This window comes from Chelonoidis abingdonii, chromosome 2 (genome assembly GCF_003597395.2).
Source record: "Chelonoidis abingdonii isolate Lonesome George chromosome 2, CheloAbing_2.0, whole genome shotgun sequence".
In the NCBI taxonomy this organism is placed as follows: domain Eukaryota; kingdom Metazoa; phylum Chordata; order Testudines; family Testudinidae; genus Chelonoidis; species Chelonoidis abingdonii.
The window spans coordinates 151,270,150-151,289,553 of record NC_133770.1 but is presented as its reverse complement, the minus strand read 5'-3'; the positions used below and the strand labels follow the sequence as shown (position 1 = coordinate 151,289,553).

The 19,404-nt window shown below is 43.3% G+C and overlaps 2 protein-coding genes across 2 annotated transcripts in view; both read left to right on the top strand.

Moving 5' to 3' along the window:
- The window catches only part of CNNM3 (cyclin and CBS domain divalent metal cation transport mediator 3), a 330,211-nt gene that overhangs the window by 294,500 nt on the left and 16,307 nt on the right, over positions 1-19,404 (top strand). The gene's annotated exons all lie outside the window — the stretch shown is intronic.
- On the top strand, positions 980-19,343 carry LOC116830694 (histone H2A.V). The gene is made up of 5 exons (XM_032790325.2): positions 980-1,265; positions 13,554-13,631; positions 14,716-14,829; positions 17,495-17,624; positions 19,014-19,343. The coding sequence occupies exons 1-5, from the start codon at positions 1,263-1,265 to the stop codon at positions 19,073-19,075; spliced, it is 387 nt and encodes a 128-aa protein (XP_032646216.1). The 5' UTR covers positions 980-1,262; the 3' UTR covers positions 19,076-19,343.

The window sequence follows — 19,404 nt, the reverse complement described above, 5'->3', positions numbered from 1 at the left end:
CTGTCTCTTACTATGTTTGTACAGCACCTGGCATAGTGGGGGCCTGATTGCAGCTGAGGCCTCTAGATGGTGTTACCATAATGTAAATAACGATAGTAAACAGAAATGTGCAAATGTCATTGTATTGCTCTGCCCCCACCCTTCATATGGCACTTGTCTTTCCCAAGAAGCTCAGTGAGGGAATGGACTAGGTGTGTCTTCTTCAGACACATACAAGCCCACCATCTGAGAGAGGCGGGGAAGATGGGGGATGCCCCATCCCATGGCAGCAGAGAGAAGATGGGGGTTCAATCCCCACTAGGGGAAGGAGGGGTGAGGACATGGACTAGGTGTGTCTTCTTCAGATAGGTACAGTGCCCTGGGCCCAGCATCTGAGAGAGGCCTCTGAGTGCTCAGGTAATGCATGTAATAATTGTGTCGGGGTGGGACACCCACCCGTGTAGATGGGAAGATGGGCGCTACCACATACATGAGGTGATAGGTGTGGGGGTGGGTAGGGCATCTAGCGGGGGTGGGGCCTCTGTATGGGGGAGGAAGGTCACACCCATTGAGGCTGCAAGTTCCCCATCATGCAGACTGTGGGGCAGCTGCAGGTGTATATGGGAGATAGGTGCATGCCCCACTAAATGGGGGAGGGGTGTAGATGGAGGGCTTGGGGGTTACCCCAACACGTGGCAGCGTAGGAAGGAGATGGGGGTTCGGTCCCCGTTGCAGGAAGCAGGGGTGTATGGGGGGGTGCACTGGTGCTCCCCTACGTGGGCAGTCGGAAAAGCGACTCCGCCCGGAACCCGCGTCTCCATTTTTTCTGAGCACAAACAAACAAGTGGGGGGAAGGGGAGAGAATGGGCGGGAAACTTTCTGTTCTTTCCATTGGCGGTGAGAGCAATCATTCGTGTAGCCCCGCCTTCCGAGGAAGTTTTTACTGCTACTATTGGCCACTGGCCACGTCACTCTCCCACTCCTCCCACCCACGCCCAGCCCCTTCGGCCGCACTTCCCTCGCCCCTGCGTGCCGTGTGCAAAGGAAAAACAGCCGTTAAACGGGCCGCGGGGCGGGGCCAGCCAGCCGAGCAGGCAAGAAGCGATGGTGGGATTGGTCGGGGCGGGAGGTTCAAACTAGCATGGGGCGGCCTGATTGGCTTGGAGCGGCCGCGGCAGGCCAGGCTCCCTCCTCGCGCTCAGGCGGTTTATTGTCTCGCGGCTCCTAAGGCGGCTCTAGCGCGGCGGAATCGGGACCGGACCTCGCACAGCAGCGGCGGAACCATGGTGAGGGGCGGGAGGGATGGGGCCAGCGGCCGACCCGGCCGGGCTCCTATTGGCGGGAAGCGCCGGGTGCCTGCGCCCTCTGCCCAAGCGGCAGCGCTGAGAGCGGGCACCTGGCGCCCCGGGTCCCTCAGGCGGGGGGTGCCCCTGCCCTAGTTCCCGTGGAGGGGCCGCGCGGGGCCTCTGCGCGCAGTGGGGAGCGGGGCAGCCGAGCCCCCCCGGCTGCCTCGGGCCGCGATCGCCCCGGGACTCCTAAGCGGGCGAGTGGGGCCCGTGTCCCGCGGAAGCTCTCCAAAGCAGCTGGGCCGGACGCTGCCTGCGGCGGGCGGGTGAGAGTCCGGCCGGCGGGGGGCGAGCGCGCTCCTGGCGCCGGCCCGGGACGGCGGGTTAGCGACTCTGCCCTTGGCTGTCAGACTGCGCGTGGGCTGCGTCACCCTCGGTGCCCCGGCTCCCGTCGAGCCCTGCAGCCGGCACTCGCGTTCCCGCCGCTCCAGCGGCCGGGGGCTGGAAGGGCAGGTGCCGGGCCTAAGCTCGCCAGTGACCCGCTGTTTCCCCACTGGTAACGTGGTAGCTGCCTCCTCCCTGCTCTAAGGGGGCTGTAGGAAGTAATCTGAAGATTTTCAAAACTGCAGGTGAGAAGCAGGGAATTTAAGGTAGAAAGGGACTTTCGGCCAAGCTTATTTTTGTATCATTCTCTCCCCTGAGAGAGTAGCGATGTCTGCTCTCTTTGAAAGCTGGGGCTGCACAGTGTATGTAAAGGCGAATGAATAGTTGCACATCTGGAAGCCTGATCAGAGAGCAGAGTCAACTCAAGAGGGTGACTGCATTAAAAAAGTTTAGTTGAATCTCATATACATGTTATGGTTTTTCAAAAAGTTTGCTTTCTACCACAGGTGGCTGGGGTAGTAAATAGTTTGGTTGTAAATAGTCTTAAGGTAACTTCTCTGAAACTTTTTCTGGGTTCAGGTTCTTGGAGGTGTCTTCTGCAGTTAAGAATTGTCTCCCTTTACAGGAGTAGGTAATGCTAGAAAAGTCATTTATTTTTGTCTAAGATAGTAAAAACCATGGGTCAGGGACCATGTTTCCACTTAATAGATAGCGCAAGCAGGATGTCATTGCTCAAAGTTATTAGACCACACTATTAAAGTTTAATTCTAGACATGAGTTAAGATCTACTCTGTACTCCACTGTGGCTCTTCTCACTGTCAAATTACAGTTCAGTGAGGACTCTTAAAGACAGCTGTAACCCTATTGAGTAGTACAGAGTCTGGAGGAATGAGTACAGGATGGTGAGGGGAGGCTATTCTGTTGAGAACTTGTGACCTTGAATTTCACACTCACAGAAACTACATCCATAAAATGGAGATAGTATTTCTAGCTTCATGGGAGTATTAACATTAATGCTTATACAGGGTTTTGCACACTTACGGCAGGAATACTCAAACTTTGAACAAGATCACATTGGAAATTTGCAGAAGCTTGAGAACTGCACGTGGCTTGTATAGACTTATTTAAATAAAAAAAATACACTTAGCCATATTTGCTTCTGTCTTGAGAACTGAAAATTCATTGCAGATTTAATCATCAATCAAAATAGTCACAAGGAGCTCTCTACAGGCTGTATTTTATGGGCATTTTCCCTTTTGTGCATATGGCCTTTCCTGACCCAAAGCAAAGGGATGTAATTGTAAGGGTTAAAGTAGGAGTCCTTTGCGAGATTTAAGAAATTATCCTTGAATAACTGTCTATGATAAGCTCATCTCCTAGTTCTTGGCAAATGATTAACAAGATTGTATTATTAAATACTGTCTCAAATTAAGTGAAGCACTGCTACTATATCATAAACAAGCAATATTATAAACACAACATCAGGTTAAATGTAGCAGCATATTCTAGGAATATCTTCTACTAGCATAATTGTGATGATAAATAGAATACAGGGATTTACCTGACTTAAATGCTTCTTTCCTTGGGGTGGCCACTGATCTTTGGGAACCAGTGAACTTTTCCAGAAGTTCTGATATTTATTTGCCTAGTCCTTTATCTTGGACTTAATCCATATCATCAATAGGGTAAGAGAGCCCCATAGTGTCACAAGACACAAATATTTATTGTACATCAAACTTCACCCATGGCAGTGCCTAAGTAACAAAAGGAAGTTTAGAATGATGGTTAGAAAAGACTGAACATCTAGATTTATTGCTTAAGAACACTTAGTACTGAGACTCTTCTACTTCTTCAAAATGTATAAAAGCAGAAATAAAACACTCAAATGACTCACTTTGAGACTTAAAGTAGTTGTCATAAGATTAGGGCTAAAGTTAGATTGCTTTTTTTTTTCTCTTCTCTCCCCTTTAAATGCTGGACTATGGCTGTGCAGGTAAAATGTGGAATCTGCTAAGACAACACATAATAGTTGAAAATTCTTTTAAACCAAACTTTCTTCAGCTGAAAGAGGTGGGGAGGGGGGAGAAGAAGAGGGGACACAACACCACACTATTCTGTCTCTGCTGGAACATCAGCTTCAGTCAGCGAACATTTCCAGAGTTGTGCTGAACAGTGATCCTGCACAGGAGATGTTTAGTTTAAGCAATAAAACATATTACAACTAGTAAGATTGCAAGAAAAATGTAAATTTCTAAATCCAAAAGAGTCTTTTTGCTCTCCTGAATAGGAAAATATCATTAGTCCTCTTGAATTCCACCATCTAAGTACTTTAAATTAGCCTAATGATAGTAATAGTCACTTATGCTTAGTACCCAAGTTACTTTCCAAGTCATTGCTCCTGGGCTGTGGCTATGGTAACAACAGCAAGCTTGGCTTGCAACCTATACTAAAGGAAAATGTCAGTATAAAGAACTGTTTTAATTATAAAGTGTAAATTACTAAGGTAGGCCAAGTCCTGCTCAAGCATTTGCTTATCTGTGGTATATAGTGAGATTTCCTTTGAGAGAAATGATGCTTCTGTAGAAATTACTTTAGATTTCAGAAAAAGTCTCACTATGATCGTGAAGAAAACTTGGACCAATGTTGTAGTTACCTTGATTCTGCAGGCAACTTTGAGTGATGGAGGTGTGATTTAACTGCCTGAGATTCAAATCCTCATGGACAACTTCAGCAACCAGGTGATGTACTCATCGTGATAGAGCAGCTCTATAGTTATTACATACTCTCTGCCATTAAATATAGAAGTGGAACTATCAGCTATGCTCCTGAATCCCTGCTGTGTGTTGGCACTCAGAGACCCAGCAGAGCAGAGACAGTTTGCTTGCCCCTTGGTTGAGCTTCTTAAAATGCAGCTTCACTGATGAAGCAAGAGACTTTTTAGACAAATTATTGTTCTGCTCAGAAACTGCAAGACCTGAGTAGAAGTATTATATCTTAGTCTTATTCCTCAAAGTTATTGTATGTCTTTAACTTCTGCAAAGTTTCAACCCTCTCATGTCCATTCCAAATCGAGTGTGCCGTTTGAGCACCTATGGTGAGTAGGATAAATCTTGTAGCTAAAGGAGCCTACTGAAATAATCCCTCTGGATGCTACCAGAGAGGGAAGACTTGTGGCACTTAACATAGTGGTCATGCAAAGTGTAGCCCAAGATAGATGGGTGGTGAAGTCTTATTTGTGCCCTAAACCAGTGGTCTCTGAAGTGGATCCTTTGCGGTGTGTGACAGTTTGGGCAAGCTTTTTTTGTGTGTAGCAAAGTGAGACTCATGGGTGCAGCACTGCCTGCTGGCTATCTTGAGAATTAGATCTCCAGCATACAGAGCACTTCCTAGTGACTAGTGTCTCGCCTGGACCCATGTGCCCTTTACCTTCGGGTGCTGCCTCAGCAGTACCCCACCATGCTCTAGGTCTCCCCTCCCAGGGGAAACCCAACCCTCTCACCCACCTTCCCTCAGTGGCTACTGCCAGTCATCACCTAGCCCGCCCCCCGCTCACTGGGGCAAACTGCAGTATGTCATGGCCACTCATCATTGGCAAGGAGGTTGGACCCTCTGCCTATCTCTGGGTTGCACCTCCCAGTCCAAATACCTGCATAGCCTTTACCAAGGCCTCAGCCCAGGGAGTTGCCAGGCTGGAGCACCCCAGCTCCTCTGGCCTTTCCCCAGCCCCGCTCCACTCCAGGTACTCTTTCCTCTCCACAGCTAGAGAGAGACTGACCCAGCTTATCCCTGAGCCCTCATAACAGGGCCAGGAGTGGCCTGATTGGGGTGTGGGCCCAGCTGTGGCTGCTTCTTCAGTCAACCTAGCCTTTTCTCTCTGGAGCAGGGTAACTGCCCTGCTGTAAGTTCACGCTAATGAGCAGACAAGAACCTGCCATCTTGACAATTTTATGAAAACTAGGATAGAGGTTGAGCTTTTCTGCTAGAAAGCAGCAGAAATTTGTTTCAAAAGATTAACTAAGAAGTCTTACAACAAACTTAGAAATTTTGATTTCTAATGGTAAGGCTGACTCAGTACTACTTGATATTGAACCAAAAACAGCCCCCTTCACAGGCATGTAAATGCCAGATCTGTGACAGGTAAACTGTTTTGAAAATATTGTCATTTGGATAGCTAACTTAGACAATTTATAATCAGTGGCCTTTTTCTTTAACGGATAGAACTGTCTGTTTTGGAACAAAGCCTCATTTAGTCATTCTTTGCCAGAAGAATGACTAGGGGTCAGGATTAGAGAGCAGTGACCCTCTGAAAACCTTACTGACTTTTGTATACATTTGTTCTCTTCTATAGTAAAATAGGTCAGGACTATACTACGCACTTGTTGGCACAGCTGTGTTGGTCAGGGGTATGAAGGGTTTGATCTCTCATTGACATAGTGTTCTGGCAAAATTACACTTTTGCTGATATAATTTATTTTGTTCTCGTGAGTGGGGCCTGGAATAAGTTGTACAGGCAAAAGCAATCTTTCCAGTATAAGCTGAAGGAGCACTCGAGGAAGACAAGGTTGTTGTGAAGAAGCTAAATAAATTCTTTGCACTGGTCTTCGCAAGAGAGGATCTTTGGGAGTTTCCCACATCTGAGCCATTCTTTTTAGGTAACAGTTCTGAGGAAATATCCCAGACTGAACTGTCAGTAGAAGTAGTTTTGGAAGAAATTGATAAACAATAATATGTCACTAGGATTAGATGATATTCACCCTAAGAGTTCTGAAAGATTTCGATATAAAATTGCAGGACTACTACTTGTGTTGTGTAACTTATTGCTTAAATCAGCCTCTGTACCAGGACACTGGAGGATAGCTACTGTAATGCTGATTTTTCTTTTTTAAAGAGGCTCCAGAGGTGGACCTGACAATTACAGGCTGGTAAGCCTAACTTCAGTACCAGGCTAATTGGCTGAACTGTATTAAAGAATGGAATGATCAGACACATACATGAACATGATATGTTGGGGAAGAGTCAACATGGGTTTTGTCAAGGGAAATCACACCTCACTGATCGGTTGCAGTTGTTTGAGGCTGTCAGCAAGTATATGGATGTGAGTGATCCAGCAGATGTAGTATACCTGGACTTTCAGAAAGCCTTTGACAAGGTCTCTCACCAAAGGCTCTTAAACAAAGTAAGCAGTCATGGGCTAAGAGGGAAGGTCCTCTCATGGATCTGGTTAAAACAAAGGCTAGGAATAAATGGTCTGTTTTCACAGTGAAGAGGTAAATAGCAGGGTCTCCCCAAGATCTGTGCTGGGACAAATGCTGTTGTGCTTTTTCGTACGTTATCTGAAAAAAGGGGTTGGAAAAGCTTGCAGATGATACAAAATCACGCAAGATAGTTATGTCCAAAGCTGACTGCAGAGACTTACAAAAAGATCTCACAAAACTCGGTGACTAGGAAACAAAATGGCAATGACATTTTTATGTTGATAAATGCAAAATGATGTACATGGGAAAACATCCCAACTGTACATACAAAGTGATGGGGTCTAAATTAGCTGTTACCATTCAAGAAAGAGATCTTGGACTCATCGTGGATAGTCCTCTGAAAACACCTGCTCAGTGTGCAGTGGCAGTCAAAAAAGCTAACAATATTAGCAACCATTAGGAGAGGGATAGAGAAATATCATAATGCCACCATATAAGTCCATGGTCCATTCATATTTGAATACTGTGTGCGTATCTGGGCCCTCATCTCAAAAAAAAATTATATTAGAATTGGAAAAGGTACAGAGAAGGTCAGCAAAAATAATTAGGGGTATGGAACAGCATCCATATGAGGAGAGTTAAGAAGAACTGGGACTGTTCAGCTTAGAAAAGAAACAAAAAAGGGGGGAGGGGATACAATAGAGGTCTGTAAAATCATGAATGGTGTGGAGAAAGCGAATAGGGAAGTGTGATTTATCTCTATAACACAAGAACAGGTGTCACCCAATGAAATTAATAGGCAACAGGTTTACAACAAACATAAGGAAGTACTTCACACACTGCACAACTTGTGGAACTCTTTGCCAGAGGATGTTTTGAAGACCGAAATATAACTCGGGTTCAAAAAAGAATTAGATAAGTTCAAGGAGGGTAGGTCCATCAGTGACTATTAGCCAAGATAGGACGCAACCCCATGCTCCGTGTGTCTCTGAACCAGTGATGGCCAGAAGCTGGGAGTGGATGACAGGATGGATTACTCGATAATTGTCCTCTGGAGCACTGGCACCGAGCACTGTCGGAAGACTGGATACCGGGCTTGATGGACCATTGGTCTGACCAAGAATAGTCATTCTTATGTTCTTAAGCAGCATACGTGTTAGGAGTGCTTTGGTGGTATAGCTGATCACCAAACCACTGGTACCATAGGCGTGGCCTAACGTACAATGCATGTGTGTGGCAACAGTGGCTCAAATATGAGTTTCCAAAAACAGCTTCTCTTCTTAACCTTTGCAGTCTTTAAACTAGCTTAACTGGAGTAACACTAACATCTGGAGCAGGTATGTATTTAAATGTTAAACTACCAAATTACTATACACAGGTGTGAAGACTTTGTACTTTCTTAAACAGTGGTGCTTTTCACATGTTAATCACTAAAATAGGATGCATGTTTAATGTAAGTCATTGTTGTGTTGATTATGTTTTGTCTCCAAGAGATCTCTGCTTGAGCAGGATACAATTCTTTAAGGGAAGAGATGGATTAGCCCAGTAGTTAGGACACTAGCTTAGGTCTTTGGAGACCATAGTTCAGTTCCCAGCTGTACCAGAGTCTTCCTGTGTGACCCCTGACAGTCACTTAGTCTCTCTGTGCCATTATTCCCAATCTGTAAAATGGGGAGAATAGTACTTTGCTACCTCATAAATACATTAACAATTGTGAGGCTCACAGAGATAATTGGGCCATATAAGTACCGAAGATATCTAGATAACATCAGTTTAAAAAAAAAAAAGAGAAACCACCACACTTGTCTGAGTTTTGTGCTCTAGTCACTTTGACTATTTTCCTTTTCCCTTCTTTATGTAGGTTTTTTCTTTCCTGTTTGTGTGTGAAAAATATTAAGTATCAAAAATTAGTGGGGGGGGGGGGCTTTTAACAATTTCTTAAATAGGCTAGATTTCAAGTTGGTAATGACCCTTTAATATAGACATTAGCTTTTTAAACTTTAAGCTCTATCTTGGTCAGGGAGCTCTCTTTTCCTCTGTGGATGTGGACTGTTGAATGGAAAATGTCATCCAGTTTTTTAACTCCATCTGTATTCCTTTAGTCCTCTTTGACAAGTAGCCTAATCGGAACTTTCAAGCCGTACTGTGAAGTGGAGGGTGCTCTGACCTGAGTGCCACTTTCAGATAGCTACTATTACCCCCAGTACAATAATATGTTTCATAATGTCCCTGTTCTCTTCTTTAATTCATTGTGAAGCTGTTTCCTCACTGTGGTAATATGGTACAGTGCCAATGGAAACTCTGGGCCAGCTGCAATCTTCCCAATTTTAGCGGAACTTAATATTTCTGAATGGTTTAGTTTTTGGCTGGTTGGTCCTTAGCAATTCCTAGTCAGGAAACATTGTATCCAGTCCATCTTCAGTTATTAACTGACTCCACAATTACTTCCATTGTCACTTGAGTACATGTGTGTGGAAGTCTTAATTTAGTTTTCTTTAGGAGTTTATGGGGAAACTTGTAAATCCCCTTGTTCATTTCTTAATAGCCCCAAAATGTGCAGCGCACAGAAAAGGAAAGTTCAGATTTTTTTATATATGTAATGACAAATGCAATGTGTATGTATATGAAGAGAAGAGATGAAAGGGAAATTACACTAATTATGGGCCAGTGGACTTCATTGCATGTTAAAGTTTCAGGGGTGTTTCTATTAAAAGCCTAGTTTAGGGGGATTCCTCAGTTTCCCTAACCCTAACTATACTATCTTAGGGTGGTGATGGGTAATCCTTGCAATCAGTAGTCCCAAATAGCAAATTCACTTGTACCTTTCCTATAAATCTCTCTGAAAGAACTTTCTGTTCTGTTACTCATTTTTCCTGATAATAGCAATTGGGACTCGAGGATTAATACATCAATATACAAAGTCATCCGTGTGATTCTTTTTTTCCCCCTTCCCCCATCTTGAGTAGATAAAGCTGATAGTCTTCTAAACTGCAACTGTGCAAGTAGTTTATTATGCACAAAGCCTGCCCTGCATTTTTTAAATGTTTCCACCTTCTGAAAAATAATGGAACTGTTGGGTGGCAACAGGAAATAAAAATGTATCAAGCATTTTATAAGGAAATAAAAGTAGGCGGACTAGTGTTAAAGAGACACAACTTAAAAATCATACTTCTGTTTGAAATCTTTTTACCTACTAATGTTACAAGTAGTATTGGAGATTGTAGATGAAAAACGGGATGGGTGAGGACAAGCAAGAGAGAGAAACCCTTTTTCCATCTATTTACCAGTATGCATTTGACAACACTTTGTGAAGACTGTGAACAGTAGGGGAAATGATTTTTTCGTCTTTATTTTTTAATGTAAATTGGCAAGGAAAGTTGGGGCAGATATAGGGTTCAGATACTTAAAGCTTGCTTAGATTTCTGGTTAGTGATGTCTCATTGAAAGAAGTGGCTAAACTGCCCAAATATATTAAAGGGAAGGAAATGTTGCACTCCATACCTCATAATTGGGTCTGAGAGAGGTGGGACTATGTCAAGACAGTAGTTTTCTCTGGCAGGTAATAAGTACTATTTTATTTAGTAATTCAGTGTTGGGAGCAAAAGAAGTGGCTGAAATTTTGGACAGTTATCGGGCAGTCTGCCAGGCATGTGCAAGTTGATGGGATGACACTTGACACTAATAGGCAAGTCTGTTTTCTGGGAGGATTACACTAAATTTGAGGATATACATTGTTTAATGCCTTCATTTATCTTAGCTGCTCTTGAAAGCTAAAGATGGTTAGGTAGTGGGCTTCCTTAGTATGGAGGTAGATATTTTTCTTTAAGTGGAAACAGGTTTCTGTTTTGAAAACTGGCTTAATTGAGGAGTAGGGAAATAGGTGAATTGAAAGCTGCATGTTCATTGCTTTCCAAAAGATCCAGAAATATCAAAACTACTCTTTCAGCACAATAATACATCATCTTTATCAGTCGATCTCAAAGCACTTTATAAAAGAGGTAAACATCATCTCCATTTTACAGATGGCGAAACTCAGACACAGAGGTGAAGTGACTTGCCCATAGTCACGCACTAGGCCAGTGGCAGAGCAGAAATAGAACCTCGTCTCCTGTCTGGAGTCCAAGTCCAGTTCTCTATCCAGTAGGCCGCACTGCATCCTCACTACTAGTTCACAGCATGGGCAGAAGAAAGCATTATTTTAATGGGGTTGGATGACTCTGCTAAAAAGAACAAGGAGTCCGGTGGCATCTTAAAGACTACCAGATTTATTTGGGCATAAGCTTTTATGGGTAAAAAATCTCACTTCAGATGCATGGAGTGAAGATTACAGATGCAGGCATTATATAGTGACACATGAAGAGAAGGGAGTTACCTCACAAATGGAGAACAGTGTTGACAGGGCCAAAGGTTAACATCTGGCCACATGTGTGCAGGGATGGGAGATGCACCCTCTCTCAAATGGGTATTCATCACTGTACGGGCGTGTTTCTAGTGCATGGGGTTCTCAAACTGGGGGTCAGGACCCGTCAGGGGGTCATGAGGTTATTATGTGGGGAGTCGTGAGCTGACATCCTCCACCCCAAACCCTGCTATGCCTCCAGCATTTATAATGGTGTTACATATATTTAAAGGTGTTCTTAATTTATAAGAGGGATCGCACTCAGAGGCTTTCTATGTGAAAGGGGTCACCAGTACAAAAGTTTGAGATTCACTGTTCTAGTAGGATCCTGCAGGTATCAGTTCTTGGCCCTATGCTATTAACGTTTTTTATTAATGACATGGAAGAAAACAAAAAATCATCATCCCTGATAAAGCTTTCAGATGACACAGTTTGGGAGAGTGGTAAACAATGAAGATACCAAGTGATCCAGACAATTCTGTAAGATGGGCACAAGCAAACAATGGGCGTTTTAATATCTAAATGTAAATGTATACATCTAGGAACAAAAGATATAGGCCATACTTTTAAGAAAGGGGACTCTACCATAGGAAGTAGTATCTGTGAAAAAGATTTAGGGTTTGTGGTGGATAATCTACTTCCAGTCCTATGCTGTGACCAAAAGGGCTAATCCGGGGAATCTCAAGTAGGAGTAGAGAGGTTATGCTGATGGTATAATCTATTCAGCTTTAATGTGCACAATTCAAGGAGATAAATTGGAGAGCGGTCAAAGAAGAGCCATGAGAATGATTAAAGGATTAGAAAACATGCTTCATAGTGATAGACTCAAGGAGCTCAATCTACTTAGTTTACAAAGAGAAGGTTAAGGTGTGACTTGATTAGTCTGTAAGTACCTACATGGGAAACAAATATTTGATAACAGGCTCTTCAGTGTAGCAGAGACAGGTCTAACATGATCCAATGGCTGGAAGCTGAAGCTAGACAAATAAAGATTGGAAATAAGGCATAAATTTTTAACTGAGAGCAATTAATCATTGGAACAACTTATCATGGGTCGTGATGGATTGTCCATCACAAACTATTTTTAAATTAAGATGCAGAAGCTCCCTGATTTATTTAAGCATTCCGTTTTGGAATGCCTTGCGTAGGTCAAATTTTGCATAAGTCAGGAACATATCTCCGACAGTTATGTGGGAGGAGAGGGGGAGCTTACAAAACTTTTTCTGTAAGTCTGGATTTCCATGAGTCAGGTTTGCGTAACTCATGGAGTTTCTCTATGCTCTAGGAATTTTTGAGGAAGTTCTACCTCCTGTTAATAGGAGCTCAGATTAAATGATCACAGTGGTTCCTTGTGGCCTTGGAATCTATGAATTTTCACCCTCTCCCCAGCTTCTATGCTTTAGGTAATTTATTAACATAATTGTATGGTGAGCCTTGCAGTTTGGTATAACAAAAACTGGCAGGGGTGGGGTTAGTGTCTAGATTTCTTGGAATTCTCAGATAAATTCACCTATTCAAACGAATAAAATAGTTCAGGTAAGAATATCCATTAGGTGATCAGCTAATTCATGAAAATTCATTGTGGAAAATTACAACTGAAATAGAATAGAATTGTTTAAGATTCTGGTCTGCTAACAAACTGTTATATCAGCACAAGTACTGACTTTTGAAAAGCATGGCTGTGTTCTCAAATTTTTCTGGCTCTAGCATGAAGCAGTCATGAGATATTAAGAAAACTGCCGTGAAAGGAATATATATATTGGGTGGGTTTGGTTCCAGCTTCTTATGTAAACATTTTTAAGCAGCTGCAGACCTGAAAAGTTAGGTACAACTAAATAGTCAAGCCTTCATGCTCATCTATTTTAATGTAGAGAACTCTTGATGCTTGAGGAAAGTTTGCAGTGAAGTATATTTGGGAGTTTCTCTCGAGACATTGTATATCCAACTGTTATATACAAAAGTGACTTGTTTTAAAGAATCCTAGAATATCAGGGTTGGAAGGGACCTCAGGAGGTCATCTAATCCAACCCCCTGCTCAAAGCAGGACCAATCCTTAGACAGATTTTTGTCCCAGATCCCTAAGTGCCCCCCAAGGATTGAACTCACAACCCTGAGTTTAGCAGGCCAATGCTTAAACCACTGAGAGATGTTCCGTATTCTTTTTTGGGATAAATTTTCCAAGTTTGAGCAGAAGAGGTAAGACTCCTGGATTCTTAAGTGTGATGGTGGAGGTAAGTTGAAGCAGTGCAGATTTTTCTTCTCTGTGCATGGGCTTGCTTTCTTAATTCTTAATATTGCTCTCTTATTCAGGCTGGTGGCAAGGCTGGAAAGGACAGTGGAAAGGCCAAGGCGAAGGCAGTTTCTCGCTCACAAAGAGCAGGACTGCAGGTAAAGTGGTGCGAAAGAGTGTGTTGCTTTAGTGTTTACAATTTGAATGCCATAATCTTGTTAAGTAAAACTTTCATTTTTGTGGAGCAGGTTTGGGGGAGGGGAGGTGGAAGGAAAATGGAAATGCACTTCTAGCTTTATTGCGAAATTTTGCCTGACTACTTATAACTACAAAATCAAATGCTAAGGCTTCTGCTGGCTCCTACAGATATGCTTTCTCCTGCTACTCTAACCCTCTAACATGAGTTAAATTTTACAATTCCTATTACTTTGAATTTTTTGGTATTTATTATAATTTGTAACTAAATGCAGTGATTGATTGGACTTCTTTAAAAGCCTTGAATGTGGTGTTTGCCCCCAAATAGTACTTGTGTCCATTCTTGGCTATCATATTAATGTTTTATTGTTACTTACCAGCCTTTCAGGGTTGTGGGGATTAACTTGGGTACTTCCAGAGTGCTTTGGAAACACAGCACTATATATAAGTCCAAACGGTCTGCTGTGCCCATTCAATAAGTTCCTATGCCTGCATAGGACCGTTTAAAGTTCACTCCCACCATGTGACCAAAAACTTAGTTGTAAAATGTAACTTTCTGTATTGGAACTTCCTTGGTTGTAGAGTGAATTCAGGCAGTTCTGGCAGTGAACGCTTTTCTGTCGCATGGTTTATGTAAATTATTCTGCTGATCTGACAGTACACAGTATAATCTCTTTAGTACTACAGATCTGCTTCTTAAAAAGTTTTGGCTTCTTACAACACAAACCCTGTATGTGATTTGACACTTGACTGATCAGTATGTAAAAGCTGTGTAACTTAATCCTGACTTTAAACTAACATACTTTTCAGAGGTGTCCCTGTTGAGGAAAATTTAGAGATGTAAAACTCGCCAGCCCCATTGAAAATAAGCTCGCCATTTATTTGTATTCACTGTGGGGGTTAATCCAGTATTCTACTTCAGTAAGTTCTTACTCCATTTACATTTCTTACACCAGATTATTATAGACATTAATCAACATTAGGCAAGAATTTAGTGCTTCAGCATAGACTTTGATCTCAAGTGCCTAACAAATGTTTCTACTTCAGTTCCCAGTGGGTCGTATCCACAGACACTTGAAGACTCGCACTACGAGTCACGGGCGAGTTGGTGCTACTGCTGCAGTGTACAGTGCTGCAATTCTTGAGTATCTCACTGCTGAGGTAGGTTTTGAAGTAACCACTGTCAAAACCACATTGTACATAACAGAATAGAGAGGTAGGTAGGTGGATATATTTCTGTCTGTCTATAGTCCTCCTTATTTTGCATGCTCATGTTTCCAAACCTATGGAGAACAAACATCCAGTTAGATGAGCGGAAAGATCGGAGAAATGTCTGCAATTAAATTTGCCCGATATTACAAGAAACTAAACATATTCTTGGTAGCTCTGAATAGCTACCCAAATAAATATGTTGAAGACAAATGGGATGTAAGTATTGGAAGCTGCTGACACCGAACTGCAGCATTGTTTGGATACCAAAAGAAAGATATTTGTAACTGTTTGTTATAAATGTGATAGGAATGATTATCCCAGTTTTTGTTTTGCAGAGCACAAAGCATTTAGACCAGGGTTCTCAAACACGCAGCCTGAGGGGCTATTTCCTGCGACCCACACCTCTCCCCCCCCTTCCCCCTCTGGCCTACTTCCAGGCCGGGGTGGGCAGACTACAGCCACAGGATTGGCCCCCTCGAGCCCCACTCTGCTCCCTGAAGTGGCTGGCATCATATCCCTGCAGCCGGGTGGTGGGGAGAGAGAAGCAGAGGGCTCTGTCCATGTGTTGCCCTGGCTTCCAGGCACTGTGCTGCTGGCCCCCCCACCCCCCCTCGCCAGCTCCTATTGGCCGGGAACGGGGAACCGTGGCCAATGGGAGCTTCGGGGGAGGTACCTGGAGGCACAGCAAGCAGCATGTGGAGCCCTACGTCCCCCTTCCCCAGGGGCCACAGGGACATGGCTTCAGCTACTTCCCAGAGCGGGGCCAGGGCCGGCACCCTGCCCTGGTGTGCACCGCTGCCACCCCAGAGCCCGAAGCCCTCCTGCACTCCAACTCCCTGCTCTGAGCCCCCTGCCTGCACCCCAGCCCCATTCCCTGAGCCCCCTGCTGCACTCCAGTCCCTTACCCTGAGCCCCCTGCCTGAACCCCAGCCCCGTGCTGCACCTCAGCTCCCTCCCCTGAGCCCTGCCACACCCCTCATGCACCCTCTGGGGGCGGAGTAGGGGTGGGAAGAGGTGGGGCCTCATGGAAGGGGTGGAGTGGGGGCAGTGAGGGGGTGTGTGTCAGTAGTGCGGCCGTTGGGCCAATGAACTAGTCCTCATGTGGCCCTCGTGGTCATTTGAGTTTGAGACCCCTGGTTTTAGACCTTCATTGTGTTCAGTTTTCCTCTCTGTTAAACTTTAACTTGATTTATCCTAATAAATTAAACAAATAGCAGCAAATAGTTTCTCTCTAAAATATTCTTCCAAATGTATGTGGTAGAAACCAAGCAGCATGGCAATATTAAAATCTAAATGACAATAGTTGGGGATTTTTTTTTTTCCTCCAGTTGGTTAAGCTGGGTGATAGCTAATGCATTACTCTGTAGATGCAAAGAGTTGATTAAACTATTGGAAAATCTGTTTAGACCCATAAACTTCAGCTTCTTTTGTAAAAACCTAACAAACTTCATTTCAACACACAGGATTTTTGAACTTGTATCCCCTTGTTTGTGCAGCTTTGTGATGCTGTACAAGAGCTCAAAAATGAAACAGCTTACCAGATTGATCTGCTTAGTCAATGTCAGCTGCAAAAATACACTGGATAACTGGGTAAAAGACAAGTGGACCTTTAAATCTATAACTAATGGATGAAGGCCGCTTATATTAAAGGCACACCATCCTAGGTATACCTTGTTTGTCCAGAATAGGCTTTTGATTGTAACTAAACAGTGAGTGGGTGCCATGAACAAAAAATTTAGGCTATATTTGCAAGATGGCGGACTCTATCCTGGGAAGCAGTGACACTGGAAAAATATTTGGGGGTCACGGTGGACTTGAATATGAGCTTCTAGTGTAACGCTGTGGCCAAAAGGGCTAAAGCAATCCATAAATGAGGGAATCTCAAATAGGAGCAGAGATTCTTTTACCTCTGCACTTGGCACTGGTGCTACTGCAGCTGGAATACTGTGTCCAGGAATACGTTGATAAATGAGAGGGTTCAGATAAGACCTATGAGAATGATTGATTAAAGGATTAGAAAACATGCTTTATAGTGACACACTTGAGCTCAAACTATTTAGTTTAACAAAGAAGGTTAAGGGTTGAATTGATTGCTGCCTGTAAGCACCTACATGGGAAACAAATATTTCATAATGGGCTCCTCAGTCTAGCAGATAATACAGTCCAATGGCTGGAAGTTGAAGCTAGACAAATTCAGACTGGAATAAGGTGTAAAATTTTAAGTAATCACATTGGTTCCTTTTGGCCTTGGAATCAGTGAATGGTTAAAGGAAGGTCCAGTGGCTACAGTGCTAGCTTAGGACTTGGAGGACCTGGATTTGATTCCCTGCTCTACCACAAACTCCCTTTGTGACTGTGGTCAAATTGGTTAGTGTCTCTGTGCCTCATTTTCCTGTCTGTAAAATGAGGATAGTAGCACTGCCCTACTGCACAGGGGTGTTATGAAGATAAAATACATTCGATATTGAGGCACTTGCATACTGCAGTAATGCGCATCATGTAGGTACCTAATTGAGAGTTGTTCATGATTTCATGTTCCAGCTGACACTACGTTTTGCTTTCTGTAAACTTTAACAGGTCTAACTCTTACTAAAATAGCCTCCTAATTTGTCAGGTGCTGGAGTTGGCAGGTAATGCCTCCAAGGATCTCAAAGTAAAGCGTATCACTCCTCGTCACTTGCAGCTTGCTATTCGTGGGGATGAAGAGTTGGATTCCCTTATTAAAGCTACCATTGCTGGTGGAGGTATGTATAGTTGGATTTCATAACTGATTGGGTTGATACAAAAGTGTACAGCCAGCTGCAAGAAAGGTAAGACGATATGTTAACATTACTTTAATTTCTTCTGTCACGCTACTTCACGTAGTTCAATAATGGCAGACATTCTGGCCAGATTTGTATCTGTTTCCATCTAAAACATCATAGCAATTGAGATTTGGCAGCCTCAGAGAAAGAGGACTGGATGGGCCACTGAATTACTCTTCTCCTTGTAGTGCATACTCTGTGGATAATCCACTCAGCACCTTCCATGAGCTTTAAACTTAAAGTAACTGTAAATTGAGGGAAATCTGAATTTGTTTCACTTTTATTAAAGATCCTAGGATTGCAGCTTCTCTGTCCACCCTCCCTCTTTATAACCCTTACTACTTTACTGGAACTTTCCTTTCAGATAGAACTGGGCTGTATGAGGTAGTTTAGGTAGGAAGAGGACTAAGCTTCCCAGAGATGCTCTTCATATATCATGTAATAACAATGTTGAGTTCATTGTAATTCTATACTGTACAAAATAGCCTGCTGTAATTAGGGAGACTTAAATGCATGGTTCTACTTAACTCTTCTGTTGCTGCATCCATGCCTTTGTGCTTTCCTTTGTGGATGTTCCGTTGAGATAAGTGGAATATTGGGATATGCCAGGTGGCATGCATTGTACATGTAGGTATGTGCTGCGATGAAAAGCAGGCTACATCCACTCTGCCCCTTGTAACTACCCACAGCAGTAAAAGGCTCTGCTTGGGGAGCTGCCAGAGCCTTTCCTTGCTACCTGAACTCTTCACTGCGATGGGGAAAGGCTCTGGCAGGAGGACAGTATGCTGCAGAAAAATAGCAGTGTAGATGTGGGAGGCACTACTTGGGCATGTAAGAACCGTATTGGGTACGTACTCTCAGGTTCTGGCATATCTGTACTCCACTTGCCTAAGCAGTACCTCCCTATCTACACTGCCATTATGCCTGTGCTAGCTGAGCATGCAGTGTCTGCTCTACACCCTGCTCTACCTGCAGACGTTGCCGTAATCAACCTTAGGAGTAAGTATAGGGCAACTTAATTATGTCTGTTTTATGTATCCTTACAACTTCTGTTTTAGCTTTACAGCTTAGAAATGGGCTGTTGGATCAACAAACTTATGATTGAAATGATAAGGTGGGATCCATTAGGGTGGGATGAAATTACAACTGGAGAACATGCATTATCATCGGAGTTCTAGGATAGTTGAACAAGAAAAGGTGAAAACTCAGAACAGAACACTGAAAGCTTTCTAGCTATTCAGGCAATGAACAAATCTTTGAACTAACAGAACTTCCTCTGTTGAAAAATGTCTTGTGCACCACTATTCTAATCCATTGTTCTCTTTGCAGGTGTAATCCCTCACATCCACAAGTCTCTGATTGGAAAGAAGGGACAGCAGAAAACTGCATAGAGAGGAGTTTTAACCAACCCTCTTCCTCCCTGTCATTGTACTGTAACTGGGACAGAAGAAATATGGGGATATGTGGAATTTTTTAAGAAATAGTTAAATGGAAGAGCATAGACAATTGACTGTAGACATCAGAAAACATTTGTATGTTCTTTAGATTCAAAGTTTGACAAAATATCTTGTCATGTGGCAGCAATTTGTGTGTTGATTGGCTAGGTTTCTCCCGTGTGTTTTATACAAAAATGGAACTGATAAACCATTTTTTACAAAATTTGCTCTCATGTGGTGTTCAGGTGCAAAAGTCATGTGGTAGAGACTTCACATCCTCTCTG

Bases quoted from the DNA above. Each gene is read 5' to 3' on its own strand.
- LOC116830694 (XM_032790325.2), top strand. The intron at 14,830-17,494 runs GTAGGTTTTGAA...CTAATTTGTCAG, and splicing joins TTGAGTATCTCACTGCTGAG to GTGCTGGAGTTGGCAGGTAA. The intron at 17,625-19,013 runs GTATGTATAGTT...TTCTCTTTGCAG, and splicing joins AGCTACCATTGCTGGTGGAG to GTGTAATCCCTCACATCCAC.